Below are 19,470 nucleotides of genomic sequence, written 5' to 3'. Positions count from 1 at the left end.
TTTGCAAGGTTTGGAACACCGAAAACTTTAATAAGTGATCGGGGTACTCATTTCTGTAATAATCAACTTGAGAAAGTTCTTAAAAGATATGGAGTAACTCATAAAATCTCCACCTCATATCATCCACAAACAAGTGGACAAGTTGAAAATACCAACCGAGCTTTAAAACGTATTCTAGAGAAAACCGTAGGATCAAATCCGAAGGAATGGTCCATTAAATTGGAGGATGCACTCTGAGCTTTTAGAACAGCCTACAAAACTCCAATTGGAACCACACCTTTTAGACTTGTTTATGGAAAAGCATGTCATCTTCCAGAAGAAATTGAACACAAAGCATTTTGGGCTTTGAAGACATGTAATCTTGATTTACATGAAGCTGGACGTCTACGATTAAGTCAACTAAACGAATTAGAAGAATTAAGACATGAAGCATACGAAAATTCGTTAATCTATAAAGAAAGAACGAAGAAATGGCATGATAAAAGAATCAGAAGTTCAAAAGAATTTAAAGAAGGAGACAGAGTTCTTCTTTTCAATTCACGATTCAAGCTATTTCCTGGAAAATTGAAATCAAGATGGTCTGGACCATTCATAGTCAAAAGAGTTTTCCCATACGGAACAATAGAATTAATAAATTCAAATGGAATTGAATTTAAAGTTAATGGTCACAGAGTTAAACATTACATACATGGTCCGATGGAAGTTGACAATGAAGTTAATCACAATTTCGATACCACAGCTAACTAAGTGTGGGGAGAATCAAGTCTTTAAAGGATAATATGTATTTCTGTTAGAGTTAGATTGTCTGTTTTCGTGTAGTTCTCGAAAATGGAACCCGAATGGTCTTTCCCTAGCAGACCCTAAAGAACTAGTCTTCTCCCCCATTCTGAATTTTTATTTTTTTTAGGTTTTTACGAAATGAAGACTACCTGTGAACTAAACCATGGTCTAATGCTACACGCTTTGATCACTAAACGTAATAATGACACACTTCCGAGTGAAATAGTATCAGTAATCAGAGAAAGATTGGACGGAGTAAGAAAAGAATCCAGATGCGAAGATAATAAGTTACAATTTGGTAAAGGAAAATCAAAATCCGCAGCGAAAAGAAGAGCACGACACCTAGAAAGATGTCACAAATGCGGAAAATGGTCACATGGAGGTAAATGTTCAAATAATCAAACCTATTCAAACATCGAATTTGTTACTTTATGCAGAGACGGACCGTTCATATGTTTAGAAGAAAAAGCACTGAATGCTCGAGGTTACGCCTATGTAGCTATGGAAAACCAATTAAACCGACTATCTTATGAATGGGATAGATCATATAACTAAGAATACTATCTCACAGGTAAGTCTGTACAGTTTTTATTTTTTATTTTTATTTTTAACCTTTTGATAATAAACGCTAATTTGTTCGCTATAAAGTATTAAATTGGTATTGAATAAAATTAGGTTTGGCGACCGAAATTATTGATATCATTCAAAAATTTATTACATCACTGCGAAATTTAACGTTTATTCTTAAGGTATAAATATCTTTAATCAATCAACCCAAAATATTTCAAAAATTCGTCATGAGTTAAATTAGGTCTTAGAACCGAAATTACTTTACCGAAAAGAGGGGCGCATATTTTTGATAATATTTGATTGATTAAAGTAGGATAAAAAGTCAAAAAGATTTTTAATTTTATTTTTACCATGTTTTTAAAATTAATATATAAATCTTAAATTAATATTGTAAACTTTGTAAAATCAATATATTTAAAATTGTAAATATTTGAAAAATTAATATAAGTTTGGTGTGATTTTATTATATGAATTTTTAAATATAAGTTTGGTGTGAATTTATAATATGAATTTTTAAATTAAGTTTGGTGTGAATTTTTAATTTTTAAAATATGAATTTTTAATTTTATGCATTTCAAATTTTAAGTTTAATATTAATTTTGAATTTTATGTATTTTTAATTTAAGTTGGTGTGAATTTAAAAACAAAAATTTACTTTATCTCATTAAGTTAAAAATATGATTTTTAAAATTCGTCGTAAGTTGAAGACTAGGTCGTTGAACCGAAATTGCTTTACCCAAGGGAGGGACGAGAACTTTTATTATCATTATTTTTAATCTTATTGAATTAAAGTATGCCAAAAACATTAAAAAAACCCAAAAATCTTAGCTTTTAAAACAATCGCTACAAAAAGAAAAATTTTAAAATTTTGTCGAAGGACGGACTAGGACATCGATCCGAAACGACCTCGTCCTAAAACAAAGGAAAACAAAATTTTAAATTTATTTTATGTATGTTTTATAAGTTAAGGCTTATTAAAAAAAAAAACCACCGCGACTCGCGGAGTTTGTAAGCATAATACACCGCGACTCGCGGAGTTCCAAAAATACCGAAAAAAAATAAAAGGGGCAGAACTGATCAGTCCCCAACCCACACCACAAATACTGTGATATAAACCCGAAAAAAAAAACCTGAAAAAGACCTCCCAAATTCACAATTTTTGACCGTTAATCATCAAATCTTTTACTAAAATCATGTTAAGAAGGATTCTATCAAGGAATTACTCAAGAAAAAACGGTAAATTTCTACACCTAAACACCATTTAATCCGAAAATTAGTGTTCTTGAGCAATTTTATACCCAATTCGATTTTGATGCTTTTTAGTGTAATTATGCTTAAATTGCTTATGTATTATGCTTGTATAACCTAGATTGATGCTATTTAACATGATTAGAAGCCTTAAACTTCAAATTTTGAATAATCTAGGGTTTGTGTTCTTGAGCAATTTGGGGCTTTTTGATATAAACAGGTTATGGCCGATTTTTGTCATGAATTGTTGCTAAATTAAGAAGTGTAACATGTTTAGGTAGTTAAATGATCCAAACTTTGAGCCTAAGCATGATTTTGAGAATTAAAGTGGACTTTTTCAAGTCTAAAATTCATGAACTTGATATTTTGATAGATAATGCCATTTGAAACTTGTTTAATTACTAGTAATGATTATTTTGATATGTTATTTGAATTGAATGCTTATGAACTTGGCGAACATTTTCGTATATGCTTATTTGAAAAAGTGTAGATTTGATAAAAATATGAAAATGAGCTTAAGTTTGATATAAATTGATCATGTCATTGTAATTATTTTGATTGATGATTTTGCTGACACTAATGCATATTTGGATGCACAAAAATTGTGTTTGATGTGTTTTGCAGACTGAAAGGGGTGAATCTTCATCCCAAGCTCGCAATGCTCCTGCTGATAATGCGGAACAACAGGAGGTGGATAACTACTACAAGCAAGATATACCTCATCCAGTCATGACATTTTCTGATATGCACTTGGAAGATTTGCACCCAAACTTGAGATTTGACAGACGTTGGATAGATTATCCAAAATACCAAGGGGGATTGCATACTCTTCATTCTAAAGCTGTTGAGGTACCTAGGGTCATAGAATGGGGACCATTAGAAGCTGTAGAATTGGCCGGGCCAATTAGGGAATTACTTGCACAGAGGTATGGTAATTCTACTTTTAACGACTGGGTACGTTTATTCACCATGCGTAGACCTGTATATAAAGTATGGTGCGAAGAATTGTTGTGTAGTATAGAATTAAATGATCGGGTAGCTAGTTTAACCGATCGATCTTTTATTAGATTTTTGTTAGGAGGTTCGATGCGCCACATGTCTTTACTAGACATGGCTCAGGCTTTACGTATATATACGCCTGAGGAGTTAGCATCTGCCGATTGTAGAGGGTTGATACTAAATGGTAGAAAGATAGACAAAAATTTTGATACGCATGGTGTATGGAGTCAGATGACTAGCCATCACCGATTTAAAGGGGGGAATTACTCTTATTTGGATATAGATAGAGCAGAGTTAAGAGTAATTCATAGGTTTTTAGCGAACTCGATTACACAAAGAGGTAAGAATAAGGAAAAGGTAAATGAACAGGATTTGTTTTACCATATGTGTATTCAAGACCCACAAAGCGCTGTAAGTATACCTTATTGTGTGGGTTATTATTTATCAGCTATGGTTAGGGGGATGAGACCGCATAGCATAATAGGAGGTGGTGTATTTATTACTTTGATTGCTGAGTATCTCAATGTGGATATAAGTCGGGGGGATTATTAGTCGAAGAACCAGAACCCCAAGATACAATAGGTTTAAATTTATACCATGGTGCTAAAGTTTTGAAGAGGCGAAATAACGCCGCAGTACGATATAATGGTAGACATCCACAGGTTGAGAGAAACCAACAGCAAGGTAATGTAGGAGGGGGAAATGAAATGCAAGAAATGCAAAGGTTTATAGCTTCACAGGAGTACGAAAATGCTAGACATAGAGCATTTGAAGATTGGCAAGTTTATCAAAACCAAATCATAGCTTATTGCCAATATATAGGTAGAAACTATATTCCTACTCCAACGCCCATATTCCCTCCCTGGTCTATAGAGTTGCAACCACCGTATCCTACGTATAACCCTGCCAAAGCAATCTATAGCACATACGGTTTTGCATGGAACCCCTACTGGTATCAGTATCATCCCTAGTCTACTTAGTTTTATTTATTTTATAATTTGTAATGTTGATACATTTAATACTTATGTTAATATTGTAATAGTTTTTATAATTTTCTAACTTTTATTATTAGATTTTAATAATTGTTGAATGTCGGGTAATATACCAAACTTCAAAAATATGTATATATGTTTGCAGTTTATCTTATGTAAACAACAGGGTAAAACAACGCATTTTCAAAGACTGGCATTAAGTTCAGCAAAAGCAACTAATTTTTGACGACAAGATGCAAAATATATGTGAAATAACAACAAGACGGAATGAACAAATGATATGCACCATTTATCATTCAGCAAGCAAACACAAATATGTTTGGAAACTTTGGTAAAATTTAATCATTTTCACACAAATCACCCTCAATAATTTAAATTGTTATTGATTTCTTGCAAATGAGGGCATTGCAAGATCTTAAGTGTGGGAAGGGGTTAAATTCTTTCGGATTTTAAAATTTTTACTTTATACACTTGGTTACCATTAGAAATACTAGTAAAGTAGTAGTTGTATTAGAATCTAGTGCTCTCTGATAATAAAGAACAGCCCTAGTCTTATATACTGACTACCCAATTCTAGTAAAATTTTTCAAAATTTTCAACTAAATGAACTCAAAATCATGTTTATACATATTTATGAATGATAAAACTAGGTTTTAACACCGAAATTATTGTTACCTCGGAAAGGACATAAATTGAGAAACAAACAAAAATGTTAAAATTCATTTAAAATGGAATAGAGGACAATAAAAAGGAAAATAAAAGCCAAGTGTGGGAAAATTTACCAATATATTTTAAACATATGTCACATATTTCTGTACAAATAACTGAAAATACTTTTGCTTTGGACTAAACTAAAAAGTTTTACCTGATTTACTGTAAGAAAGATGGATCTACACGATGAATCAATTCCATCATTAAAAGGAAGTAAAGTCTTCCGAAAAAGAAACGCGCTTCTTGATTTAGGTCAGGAAGTTGTCGTCCAGACTAGCTGTAGGTTGACGAAAAACCTAGAAAAGTCATCACTAAAATCAGCAGGAAATCCACGGACCTCAGCATTAAACAGGGTCGCCAAGTGGTCAGATTTATCCTAACCATGAGAAGGATTTATCTCGTACAATGGGGAGGCACCGTGCAAATTAGCTGAATAAGACTAATGAATCAGATCCCCAGAAAGGATAATCTCCTTAAAAGATTAAAAATCAGCTTTTAAGCCTGATATTACTCAATCCTAGAGATTGACCTTAAAGATTGAGAATTCAAACTCATAGAATTCGATGATATCTAAACTCGAGCTTGAACGAGAAAATATTTTGATCAAAATTATAAACCGATTTGTTTTCTGAAAAACCATTTTCAATGCGTTCATTACCATTGAACGTAAAATCCTAGGAATTCACCTGGAATTCATTAGGTCACCTGAACCAAATCGGGTGTCAACCGTAAGAACGGTGGTTGCATAGCATGGTCAAAGACAGGACCTTGTTCCAGACCGGAAAATTATAAGGGTGAGGTTTACTATTGCTCCTACCAAGGATAGTAATTGCGTCTAACACGTTATAGACCATAATTAAAAGCATGTCAGGGGACATTGCCTTAACAGTTGCTTGTTCAACGCTTTCCTTTACAACCAGACGGTAGTTTACCGAAAGGTAATATACGGGACAAGTAAACTGGACGTGTTGCTTTCCAAATACAAGGTTAGCAAGTGGGTGACACAAAACCATAAGTTTTGAGTTAAAATTTTCAAATATGAAACCCACCAAACCCACAAAAAGAATTTGCAAACACCAGTGAAGGGTTATTCCAGAAAACTTATCTAGGGTAAAAACTAGATTTAATTTTCAAAAGATCAAATGTTTTCATAAAGATCCAATTTCCTTAATGGATCTAAATTTTTATAGTCATGTGGGACTGTAAACCACAACGTTACTACTATTGTTTATAGCGCCGTAAAGAAATCACTGATGTACAAAGTGTGAAGAATAAAGAAGTGATTCTAGTATTTCAAGATGATATTGCTTGAGGACAAGCAACGCTCAAGTGTGGGAATATTTGATAATGCTAAAAACGAACATATATTTCATAGCATTATTCCTCAAGAAAGACAAACTTTTAGTTGCAATTGTTCTATTTACAAGTGATATTCGTTTAAATAATAAAAGGTGAAGACAGAAGACAGATTTGATGATTTGAAGACGCAAACGACCAAAAAGCTCAAAAGTACAAAAGACAATCAAAGAGGTTCCAATTATTGATAAGAAACGTCTCGAAATTACAAGAGTACAAAATTCAAAACGCAAAGTACAAGATATTAAATTGTACGCAAGGACGTTCGAAAATCCGGAACCGGGACCAGAGTCAACTCTCAACGCTCGACGCAACGGACTAAAAATTACAAGTTAACTATGTATATAAATATAATATAATATATAATTAATTATATAAATTATATATATATTATATTTATATAATAAACCGTCGGTAAACAAAGAGCCAAAATGGAGTGAGCTGTAATTACAAACTCCGCGACTCGCGGAGTTTGAAGAAGGAATGGGCCGCGAGTCGCGGAGCCCCAAAAACTGAAACTCCCTATAAAGCCCAACGAATTCTGATAATTTTTTCATCCATAATTAAATCTCTCTCTATATATGTATACGTAAATATATTTATATTTATATTTTAATTTTAATTTTAATTTTAATCCTAATAATAAGAGTATGTTAGCGAATGTTGTAAGTGTGTAAGTCGAAATTCTATCCGTGTAACGCTACGCTATTTTTAATCATTGTAAGTTATGTTCAACCTTTGTAATTTAATGTCTCGTAGCTAAGTTATTATTATGCTTATTTAATCTGATGTAATCATGATGTTGGGCTAATTACTAAAATTGGGTAATTGGGCTTTGTACCATAATTGGGGTTTGGATAAAAGAACGACACTTGTGGAAATTAGACTATGGGCTATTAATGGGTTTTATATTAACTAAACAATACCTTGTTAATTTAATATACAAACTTATAATTCGACGTATTTATATATAACCACATACGCTTGACTGGGTACGGTGGGCGGGATATCTATAAATACCAATAATTATTCATTTAACCGGACACGGAACTGGATTAATAGTTAATAGACTTGTTGAAACAGGGGTGAATTACATTCAAGGGTAATTGGTGTAATTGTTAACAAAGTAGTAAAACCTTGGTTTACACGCAGTCGATAACCTGGTGTATTCATTAAAAAAAGTATTAAAACCTTGTTACAATTCGAATCCCCAATTAGTTGAAATATTTGACTTCGGGAATAAGAATAATTTGACAAAGGCTTTTGCTCTTTATATTTATGACTGATGGACTATTATGGACAAATCCGTATGGACATATTAAATAATACAGGACAAAGGACAATTAACCCATGGGCATAAAACTAAAATCAACACGTCAAACATCATGATTACGGAAGTTTAAATAAGCATAATTATTTTATTTCATATTTTATTTCCTTTATTTTATATTTAATTGCACTTCTAATTATCGCATTTTATTTATTGTTATTGTATTTAATTGCACTTTAATTTTCGTACTTTTTAATTATCGCAAGTTTATTTTATCGCACTTTTATTTATCACAATTTCATTATCGTTATTTACTTTACGCTTTAATTTAAGTCTTGTATTTATTTTTAATATTTTACATTTGGTTTTAACTGCGACTAAAGTTTTAAAATCGACAAACCGGTCATTAAACGGTAAAAACCCCCCTTTATAATAATAATATTACTTATATATACATTTGTATTTTTATAAAAGTAAACTAATATAGCGTTAAGCTTTGTTTAAAGATTTTCCCTGTGGAACGAACCGGACTTACTAAAAACTACACTACTGTACGATTAGGTACACTGCCTATAAGTGTTGTAGCAAGGTTTAAGTATATCCATTCTATAAATAAATAAATATCTTGTGTAAAATTGTATCGTATTTAATAGTATTTTCTGCTAAAATTTAATAGTATTTTATACCCCTTAGCTTTAACATCAATTTTTACTACAAAATACAGTATAGTGAGTTTCATTTGCTCCCTTTTTAAATGTTTTTGCAATATATATTTTTGAGACTGAGAATACATGAACTGTTTTTATAAATATTTGACGAAATACACACAAGTACTTGAAACTACATTGTATGGTTGTTTTATTATACCGAATATCGCCCCTTCAAGTCTGGTAACCTAAGAATTAGGGAAATGACCCCTAATTGACGCGAATCCTGAAGATAGATCTATGGGCCTAACAAACCCCATTCTGGAATTTGGAATGCTTTAGTACTTCGATTTAAATGGTGATTGCGATTGCCAATATTTATGGCATACTTGCGAGTATGCGGGGGGATATTCTATATGCATTATGTTAATGTCGATTACCAGGTGTTCATCATACGAATGATTTTTATACACTTGCGAGTGTAAGGTTGTTTATGAAAAATGAAATCTTGTGGTCTATTAAAATTATGGAATTGATGGATTATGATAAACTAATGAACTCACCAACCTTTTGGTTGACACTTTAAAGCATGTTTATTCTCAGGTATTAAAGAAATCTTTCGTTGTGCATTAACTCATTTTAAAGATATTACTTGGAGTCACTCATGGCATATTTCGAAAGACGTTGCATTCGAGTCATTGAGTTTATCAAGATTATTATTAAGTCAATTATAGTTAGATGTATTATGAAATGGTATGCATGCCGTCAACTTTAGATGTAAACAAAGTTTGTCTTTTAAAAACGAATGCAATGTTTGTAAAATGTATCATATAGAGGTCAAATACCTCGCGATGTAATCAACTATTGTGAATCATTTATAATGTATATGAACGAGTCCTTTCAGTTGGTATCAGAGCGGTGGTCTTAGCGAACCAGGTCTGCATTAGTGTGTCTAACTGATAAGTCGTTAGGATGCATTAGTGAGTCTGGACTTCGACCGTGTCTGCATGTCAAAAGTTTTGCTTATCATTTTTGTCGGAAATTACCTACTTATCATTCTTAGTCTAGACACATCTTATTGCATTGATTGCATGAATAGTGTATAGAGAAAATTCATATCTTAGAGTATCTGCTAATTCATATCTTAGCGTATCTGTTACTGTAAACTTTGTCTGACATATTCCGTAAATTCCTCCGTAATCTACGAAATCTTTTACTCTATATATATAGATATTCTGTGTAATTAGAATATCATCCGATAGCCGAAAATCATTTTGTATCGAAAAAAAATCCTTTATTCAATTGTACAAAATGGAATTCGTCATTAGTTCAAGTCCCTCGAATTCCGATATGGAATCCCACTCAAGCTCCGAAAGCAGTGTGACTGGAATGGATCAACCAATCAGCCATCATCTATTTTGGATGAATTGGGGATGGATTCATAGCCTCCCCTATCATTGGAGACAAGAAGAAGGAGATCCTTTTCATCCACCACATTTCCCTCTTGGCGAAGAACCTGAAGCACTTACCGGCAAACCTGTCCGAAACACCATTTTCTCTCTCATTTCCAGAGTATCTCGTCACGATTATATACTACATCAAATTCTAGATTTTATTTATCCGCTCGTCCGAACTGACAATTACCCCGGTGTAATAGAAGAAGTCAACGAGCTTTGCGCTCGGGTAGTGGCTTTGAAGAATATGGTGCAAAGGTTACAAACACCAGCAGCATAACCAGTACTACCATCATCAACGCCAACAGTACCATTACCACCCCCTACCACAACCGCGTCGTAAACCTCAACTTTACAATCTGTCCCACGAGCACCAATGTCATACACCCTGTAGATACCAAGGAATACCAACAACAACAAACGATGAAGTGTTGATTCATAACTTCATTGGAGAAACACTCCGCGGCGATTATGTAATCTCTAAAGTCTTAGAGATTATCTATTCTAACCCTAACCATAAATCAGACGAGTGAATCGAAATGATAGAAGGAAGAGTAGAAACCCTGACAAGAATGATGTGTGATTTATAAGCTAGACTTGTTTTACCAACAACATCAACAGTACCGTAGCATCACCATCACAGTCAGTGTCGTCAGTATCATCAGAATCAGCAGCACCTATAACATCACAAACTCCATCAGTTCAAGAATCACTGTGGACATCATTATGAATCAATAACGCGTATATTATATCAACGAGTTATGAAGTATTAACTCACTCCCTCTGAAGAAATTATATGTATATTTTATATATATATATATATATATATATATATATATATATATATATATATATATATATATATATATATATATATATATATATATATATATATATATATATATATATATATATATATATATATATATATATATAAATTTTGAGATCAAAATAAATCTTTCCATACTAAGCTATTATGTGTGATTCTTAACTACTCGGTTAATTCATATTACTAATATGCAATGAGGTATTTCCTTCGTCCGCAACTTAACCATCGTTAGCTACAATTTCTGTCTCAATTCAATAAATTCCAACTCATAATAAACCAAGTGTATTATTTAAATATATGTTTGATTTTACACTTTCATCATCGATGTACTCGAAACTTTCCAAATAACATCATTCGTACCTGGCGAAGTTCACAAGGATTTCACAAAAACCAGCATCATGTATCAACAAATAACGAAGTATTGACTCATAATATTATTGAAGAAATACTTATGTAATTTCTAAAGTTTTAGGGATTACTCAATTCTAGTTTCAACCATAAATCAGATGAGTTTAATTTAATATTAACTCATTAAATCTTTGTTACATCTAAAGAAAATATACACATATATTTTCGTAAAGATTGTAATAAAATTCTTTTGTACAAAATATTAATTGTGAATTTTTTTTTAACGGGTAGGTAATACCCGAGAGATATATAAATTCACAATTAATATGGTACATTCTTCGAATCTGATTCAACAATCAACAACTATACACACTATTTTCTCAATAATACACATTCTTTTATAAAAATCAAAACAACCATACTCATTCAAATTCAATTACATATGCTGATCTTGAAATCGCAGAATTCAATTCGAAATATAACCAGTATCATCACTCTTAGATTCCTATATCTTTCCAAGTTATACTTTGACTTCAAAACTGTGCTAGAACATCATATGTATATTAACGATTACAATATGTGTTCAAACCCTTCGAAATTTTTGAAGACACATGTTACCACATGTTACCCACAGTTACCTACAGTTATGTACCTGAAAAACTTATAAAACCAAAGTCATAGTTTAACACGTATCCATGTCAGACCCTTTGGCATTTATTAGCTAAAATGACTTTTCAATTCCTTTCCAAAGTAGTCAGTTTTGTCACAGCTCCAGCAAGTCAACTTCGACTTTTCAGTCGAAACAACCTTATTATAACCTTGATATATACGTTGCCCTTTCACCATCGTTACCGGAGAACCATTTATGTTCCATCACATTAGCAATAAACTTACCAACAACTTCACCGATTTTTGATTTTCTGAAAAATCATTATAATTATCAAAACCCCATCATTTACCTATCTGCATCTTGTAACGAGAATTGCCATACGAATCATTGGGAAATAGCAATCAGTATTTTAAAATCTCGCTGCATGTCGACGCCAACAGTTATACATATAACGTCTATCTCCCGGACTTACATACTGCGAATGTGAAGTTTCTAAAAAACACCCTGAACTGCGAACTAGTTCTTGAAATGCTGATGAAGCAGCAAAAACTATAAACGACCTTAACAGTAAAAAGTTGATGATAAAGAGTAGTGTGTTGGCAAAAGCTCAGAAAAAGAGAAGGTTTGAAACTGAAAAACGGATTGAGCAAACTATGAAGGAGGCTGTGGACAAATCACAAAGACTAAACCTGCCTTCAAAGAATCCAAATGATTAAGTGTCTACTGAAGTCTTTAGTGAATATCTTACTCCTTACTTTAAAACTCTTACGGACAATATTCTTCATCATCCTCTGATCTTAGATATTCTAATCTTTCATTATAAATATCCTCCAGATTTCTGAAGATATTTCCATAACTATTCTTATCTGAAATCATTTATCTCTTTGCGCTATCTGTATTACATCAAAAAGGAAACTGTTTAGTTTCTATATTCTGTAAACCTTCGAGTTTAAATTATGAATGTTTTTGAATTAGTGTTGGGAACTGAAGCATGAGTTAGTATAATATAATGACACTTGATCAACGTGATTATATTACAGTAAGTCATGCTGAGTTTCTAAATGAAACGTGATGATTCACATATCATAACTTCATCATGTGCCATTTTACACGACTCTTGTATTCTACTTAAACTTTAAATATATCAAAAAAATATTTTCCTTGATGATTCGGCCTTTTCCGAGGTATTCTGGTAATTTGACAAATGAAGATCGTGCCATTACAATTCCCTTCTTAGAACATTAACTATGTTCATTTCAAAATCCATACCTACAAATTCTGGACCATTATTCGCTTGACTTGAAGTCGGGAAGAGGAGACAAAAGTATAGAACTCTTGAATATAAAAGAAACTATAAAGCTCGACAACAACACATAGATTACAAACCGTGCATATCAATACGTATCGGCACGTAAAGACACGGGAGAATTAAAATTACTATAACCCCAAGGTAATAGTAAAAATAAATAAAATCCTCCGGTGGTAGATGAAAGAGAAGAATGACAGATATGAAAATTAGGAGTATATCAAGGATCAGAACGGGATGGAGCATATTAACGAATGTTTTAAAATATGAATTAAGGAAGGAAGAATAGAAGGTGTGAGCTGTGAGAATAAAGAAACGAAGAGGGTGAATTTATAGTAAAATATCCGATAGAGCAATCAAAACAGATGATCGCATTTAAAGCGGATCCTAAATTTCCTTAATTACCGAAGAATCAAATCTTATTACGAAGATTTTCTCCAAATCTCTTGAACTCCGAAAATCAACCCATCTACGTCAAAAGATATGACGAATCTACGCTTACTCGTTTCACTCTTTTGTGATAACTTCACACGTACTCTTCACAAAAATCAAATTGCTTTATCTATATTACTTGATGATAATAAAACTCTAATTTCCAACTCGTACACGTCATACTTATTGTCAGCCATGACCATCCCATTCAAATTTCAGGACGAAATTTGTTTAACGGGTAGGTACTGTGACAACCCAGAAATTTCCAACCAAATTTAAACTTTATCTTTATATTATTCCGACACGATAAGCAAAGTTTGTTAAGTTAAATCTCAAGAATTTTAAACTGTGTTCATACATTCATTATAACTCGACCAAATTCCGACGATTCACGAACCATTATATATATATATATATATATATATATATATATATATATATATATATATATATATATATATATATATATATATATATATATATATATATATATATATATATATATATTTTAACTTGAGAATATTAATAAAGTATTAAACGTATAATACTTTACATGAACGTATTTGTTTCAATATGTTTATCGATGGAATTAGAAGATAATATCAAATGATTGATTTATCAGATACATTGTGATATGATTACGGGTCCACTGTGATTTAAGAAATCTATTCTTTTTGACAACATTCAGAAAATGGTAAAGTGATTTATAAATAAGAACGTGGAGTGTAAATAACTTAGAAGTTGGATATCGACAAGTTAAATAACTCGACATTTTTCATTAAGATGATTTCATACGTTTATTTAACCTTTGGACTTTATCTCATGCTTCACCAACAGACTGTAATTTAAAAACTTGAAAGATATTATGAATATATATGATTCTACTTTTCTAAAACGTTTTATGATATAACGATTTCCATTATTTTAACCTTTAAACAAAATGATTCTTAAATATATTTAGTTGTGGAAAACAAAATTATCATATTTATTTGATTTAGTTTCAAACGTACAAAAACGTTTTCAGTTTAAAAAGAACTTTATTATTAAAACGTATATAACTTTTATAAATATCTAGAACCACTTTTTGACAACTCATTACATAACCAGTATGATAAAGATAACGATATTTATATTTTATTTTATTAAATATATATAACGATTAAAATTAATATTATATATATTTATACGCGTATTATACGTACATAGTTTTATACTTTTACTATACTTAAACTTTACATTTACTTTATTTTTACTTTACTTTAACTTTAATAATTCACTTTAATAATTCATACTTTAATAATTCATACTTTAATAATTCACTTTAATAATTCATACTTTAATAATTCACTTTCATAATTCATACTTTAATAATTCACTTTAATAATTCATACTTTAATAATTCACTTTAATAATTCAAAAATCTATTATAAATAGAATTCAATAGGTTTCATTATTTCATAGAAACTTGAAAATATTTTTTCTCTAAACTCTCTCAATCGATTTACATATACATATATATATATATATATATATATATATATATATATATATATATATATATATATATATATATATATATATATATATATATACTCCGTATTATTTCAAGATATTATTAGTATACATAAAATATTACGACGGAGTGCTGTCCGAGTGATTTTGAAATTGTTTTTCGAGCGGGATAGAGCTAAGGAAATTATGGGTTATAGCTATGGAGGTTATGGGTATGGTTCGTGAGTATTGCTCGTGAGTTAAACTAGTGTTTATCATCCCCGTTGTGTCTACATACTTTTCCTGCAATATTGAATCTCAATATTGATACGTGAGCCCTCATAACTTAACTTTTATACATTATTAGTGTATCCCTGACTAGTGCTCGAGTATATAGGATTATGCATGCTTATACGTTCGTTATTGTCTTTAGATAGGTTATGTCGAATCTTGAATTAAATACATATGCTATTAAGATAAGGTATATGATATGCATGTCGTTGAAAAGCTAACGAAAAATTGAGAACTTTTTATTTAGATATCGAATGGTTTCGATGAACGGTTTAGAAGTTATAGTCAATTGAATTTTTGTAAAAATGATTATTATTATCGTCGTTATAATCTAATTATTATTATTATTATTATTATTATTATTATTATTATTATTATTATTATTATTATTATTATTATTATTATTATTATTATTATTATTATTATTATTATTATTATTATTATTATTATTATTATTATTATTATTATTATCATTGCCGTTATTAATAAAAGATATTATTGTTATTTTTATTATTATTATTATCGTTATTATTGTTAAGATTATTATTATTATTATTATTATTATTATTATTATTATTATTATTATTATTATTATTATTATCATTCAAATAGTTATTAGTATTATCATTAATATTATTAATATTAGTATTATTATAATTAAAACTAATATTAGTAACATCTAATTATTATGATTACTATTATTATTATTATTAATATGAACTCGATATAAAAGACGACTAAAAGCTATTAAACGAAGCGATTAGGAAATAATGAGTATGAGTATCATGATGAAATTAAGATATTTTAAGATATCGATTTAAAGGAAAAATATCGTTTTCATTATTTTGCTATTATTATTATTAAAAGTATTATTATTATTAAAACTATAATTTTTACTAAAATTATTATTTTTAATAAAAATATCATTGTTAATATGAAACATCATTATTATTATCATTTTAGTACTATTATTAATAAAAATTATTATTTTATTATTTTTAGAAAATATAATTATTGTTATTTTTATTAGTAGAATAATAATAATTATTACAAAATAATACAACTTTTACTTATTATTATTATTATCAATATTATTTTATTAAATAAATATGTAATGGAAAGATATTTTACTACGGATAATATAATTACATTAATAATACCTATCATATTATTTTTATGATATTAAATGAACTTTATAAATTTTATTACTTAAGATATATAAAAGTATATTTTTATTATATAAATTTTAATATAAAATTTTATTTATTAATAAAAGAACTATATTATTTACTTTAATAAAATATGTTAAAAATATTTAAATATATAAAACGACTATATTTAAACTATATAATAATCATGTATAAATTTTGGAAGACAGTTTGGTCAACATGACTTTTGTTGACTTTTGCATATTTAGTCTCGAGCATTAGGATTATGATACACTACGACTTGACCTAAATTGTTAGATAGATATTGATCAAACAAATAAATATATATAATTAATATAGGTTTGTGAATCCAAGGCCAACCTTGCACTTGTTCAATGACGTCATCTGTATTTTTACTACAAAATACAGTATAGTGAGTTTCATTTGCTCCCCTTTTAAATGCTTTTACAATATATATTTTCGGAACTGAGAATACATGCACTGTTTTTATAAATGTTTGACGAAATAGACACAAGTACTTGAAACTACATTGTATGGTTGGATTATTATACCGAATATCGCCCTTCAAGTCTGGTAACCTAAGAATTAGGAAAATGGCCCCTAATTGACGCGAATCCTAAAGATAGATCTATGGGCCTAACAAACCTCATTCTGGAATTTGGAATGCTTTAGTACTTCGATTTAAATGGTGATTGGGATTGCCAATATTTATGGAATACTTGCGAGTATGCGGGGGGATATTCTATATGCATTATGTTAATGTCGGTTACCAGGTGTTCATCATACGAATGATTTTTATACACTTGCGAGTGGAAGGTTGTTTATGAAAAATAAAATCTTGTAGTCTATTAAAATTATGGAATTGATGAATTATGATAAACTAATGAACACACCAACCTTTTGGTTGACACTTTAAAGCATGTTTATTCTCAGGTATTAAAGAAATCTTCCGATGTGCATTAGCTCATTTTAAAGATATTACTTGGAGTCATTCATGGCATATTTCGAAAGACGTTGCATTCGAGTCATTGAGTTCATCAAGATTATTATTAAGTCAATTATAGTTGGATTTATTATGAAATGGTATGCATGCCGTCAACTTTAGATGTAAACAAAGTTTGTCTTTTAAAAACGAATGCAATGTTTGTAAAATGTATCATATAGAGGTCAAATACCTTGCGATGTATAGATCGTGGCCTGCAAATAGTACGTCCTCAGACGAGCTGGTCCGACAAAAGTAAAAAGTGTTCTTGTTGGCTCTGATTCTTGTCTGCCAGGTATCCTCTGCCAGAAACAGCATCGCCTGTCATGTGGCCGCTACCTATGCGCGCTTATAGGACTAGCGCGATGGTAATAAGTATAGCGCTTCAGGCCTTGGCGCGCTCGGGTAATTCCTAGTGGCGATGCTGTTTGATACGCTACACGAGCTGATCGGGTATGCCTATCATTAGTAACCTAAGAATTAGTAAAACAGTCTACTAATTGACGCGAATCCTAAAGATAGATCTATTGGGCCCAACAAACCCCATCCATTGTAGCGGATGCTTTAGTACTTCGAAATTTATATCATGTCCGATGGATGTCCCGGAATGATGGGGATATTCTTATATGCATCTTGGTAATGTCGGTTACCAGGTGTTCACCATATGAATGATTTTTATCTCTATGTATGGGATGATGGTTACGAAAAATGAAAATATGAAATCTTGTGGTCTATTATTATGATTGATAAATATATAGGTTAAACCTATAACTCACCAACATTTTTGTTGAAGTTTTAAGCATGTTTATTCTCAGGTAATTGTTAAGAGCTTCCACTGTTGCATACTAAATTAAGGACAAGATTTGGAGTCCATGCTTGTATTATATTGTTTGAAAACTGCATTCGAAGACATATATTGTTGTGTAATATTATTGTAAACCATTATGTAATGGTCGTGTGAAAACGCTATATTTTTTATTATCATTATTTTATAATCGTCGTAATATTTTAAACCTTTATCGATAAAATAAAGGTTATGGTTTGTTTTAAAATCAAATGCAGTCTTTGAAAAACGTCTCATATAGAGGTCAAAACCTCGCAATGAAATCAATTAATATGGAACGTTTATAATCAATATGAATAGAAATTTCAGTATAATCATACCCTTTATGGGTATTTTCTTGGTAAACGTGTTGCTTATCTCGTGGTGAAAAATTATGTTTCGAATGTGTGGAATAAGTACGGGTTAGACAAAATCATGATGAATGATAAGGGATTCTTTTTCTTTATGTGTAATACTGAAAAAGGATTGCAAGATGTGTTGGAGAATGGTCCTTGGATCATTAGAACTATGCCGATCATTCTAAATAAATGGTCACCGGACATATCTTTAACACAAGAGAATCTTTCAAGTATTCCAGTTTGGGTCAAATTATATGACATTCCTCTTGCGGGGTACACGGCAGATGGATTAAGTGCTATTGCAACTAAACTAGGTAGGCCGATGATGATAGACTCATATACGAGCACTATGTGTAGGGAATCTTGGGGTCGACCTAATTATGCTCGTGCCATAGTGGAAATCAAATCGGAGAATGAATTGAAAGAGGTGTTAAAAGTGGCCACTCCGCGTCTTTATGGGATGGGGCGAACTGTGGAAAATGTTAGGGTGGTTTACGAATGGAAACCTCCGAGATGTTCAGGTTGTAGACTTTTTGGTCGTAGTCACGCGCAATGTCACGTTGAATATTTCGGTTGTAGTGGACCATAAGCAGATTGATACTGAGGGTTTTCGGGCTGTGGGAAACCATGTGGCTAAAAAAGTCGTGACTAATGGAGGAAAAGGGCATGAGGGTTTTGTTGTTGGAAAACCCAAATAGAAACTTGTGTATTGGCCAGTTTTTAAAAGTAAAGTGGGGGATAAAGTGAGCACTTCAAAGCAGCCTATCATTGAAAATAATAAAGATGAACATAACTTGAAAGCG

General features: G+C 30.8%; 1 protein-coding gene across 1 annotated transcript; it reads left to right on the top strand.

Moving 5' to 3' along the window:
• The first annotated feature begins 18,743 nt into the window (after positions 1-18,743).
• Positions 18,744-19,256, top strand: LOC139902087 (uncharacterized). The gene has a single exon (XM_071884744.1). The coding sequence runs from the start codon at positions 18,744-18,746 to the stop codon at positions 19,254-19,256; it is 513 nt and encodes a 170-aa protein (XP_071740845.1).
• The last annotated feature ends 214 nt before the right edge of the window (positions 19,257-19,470 follow it).

This window comes from Rutidosis leptorrhynchoides, chromosome 3 (assembly GCF_046630445.1).
Source record: "Rutidosis leptorrhynchoides isolate AG116_Rl617_1_P2 chromosome 3, CSIRO_AGI_Rlap_v1, whole genome shotgun sequence".
Classification (NCBI taxonomy): Eukaryota; Viridiplantae; Streptophyta; class Magnoliopsida; order Asterales; family Asteraceae; genus Rutidosis; species Rutidosis leptorrhynchoides.
This window is presented reverse-complemented; position numbering and strand designations above follow the sequence as displayed.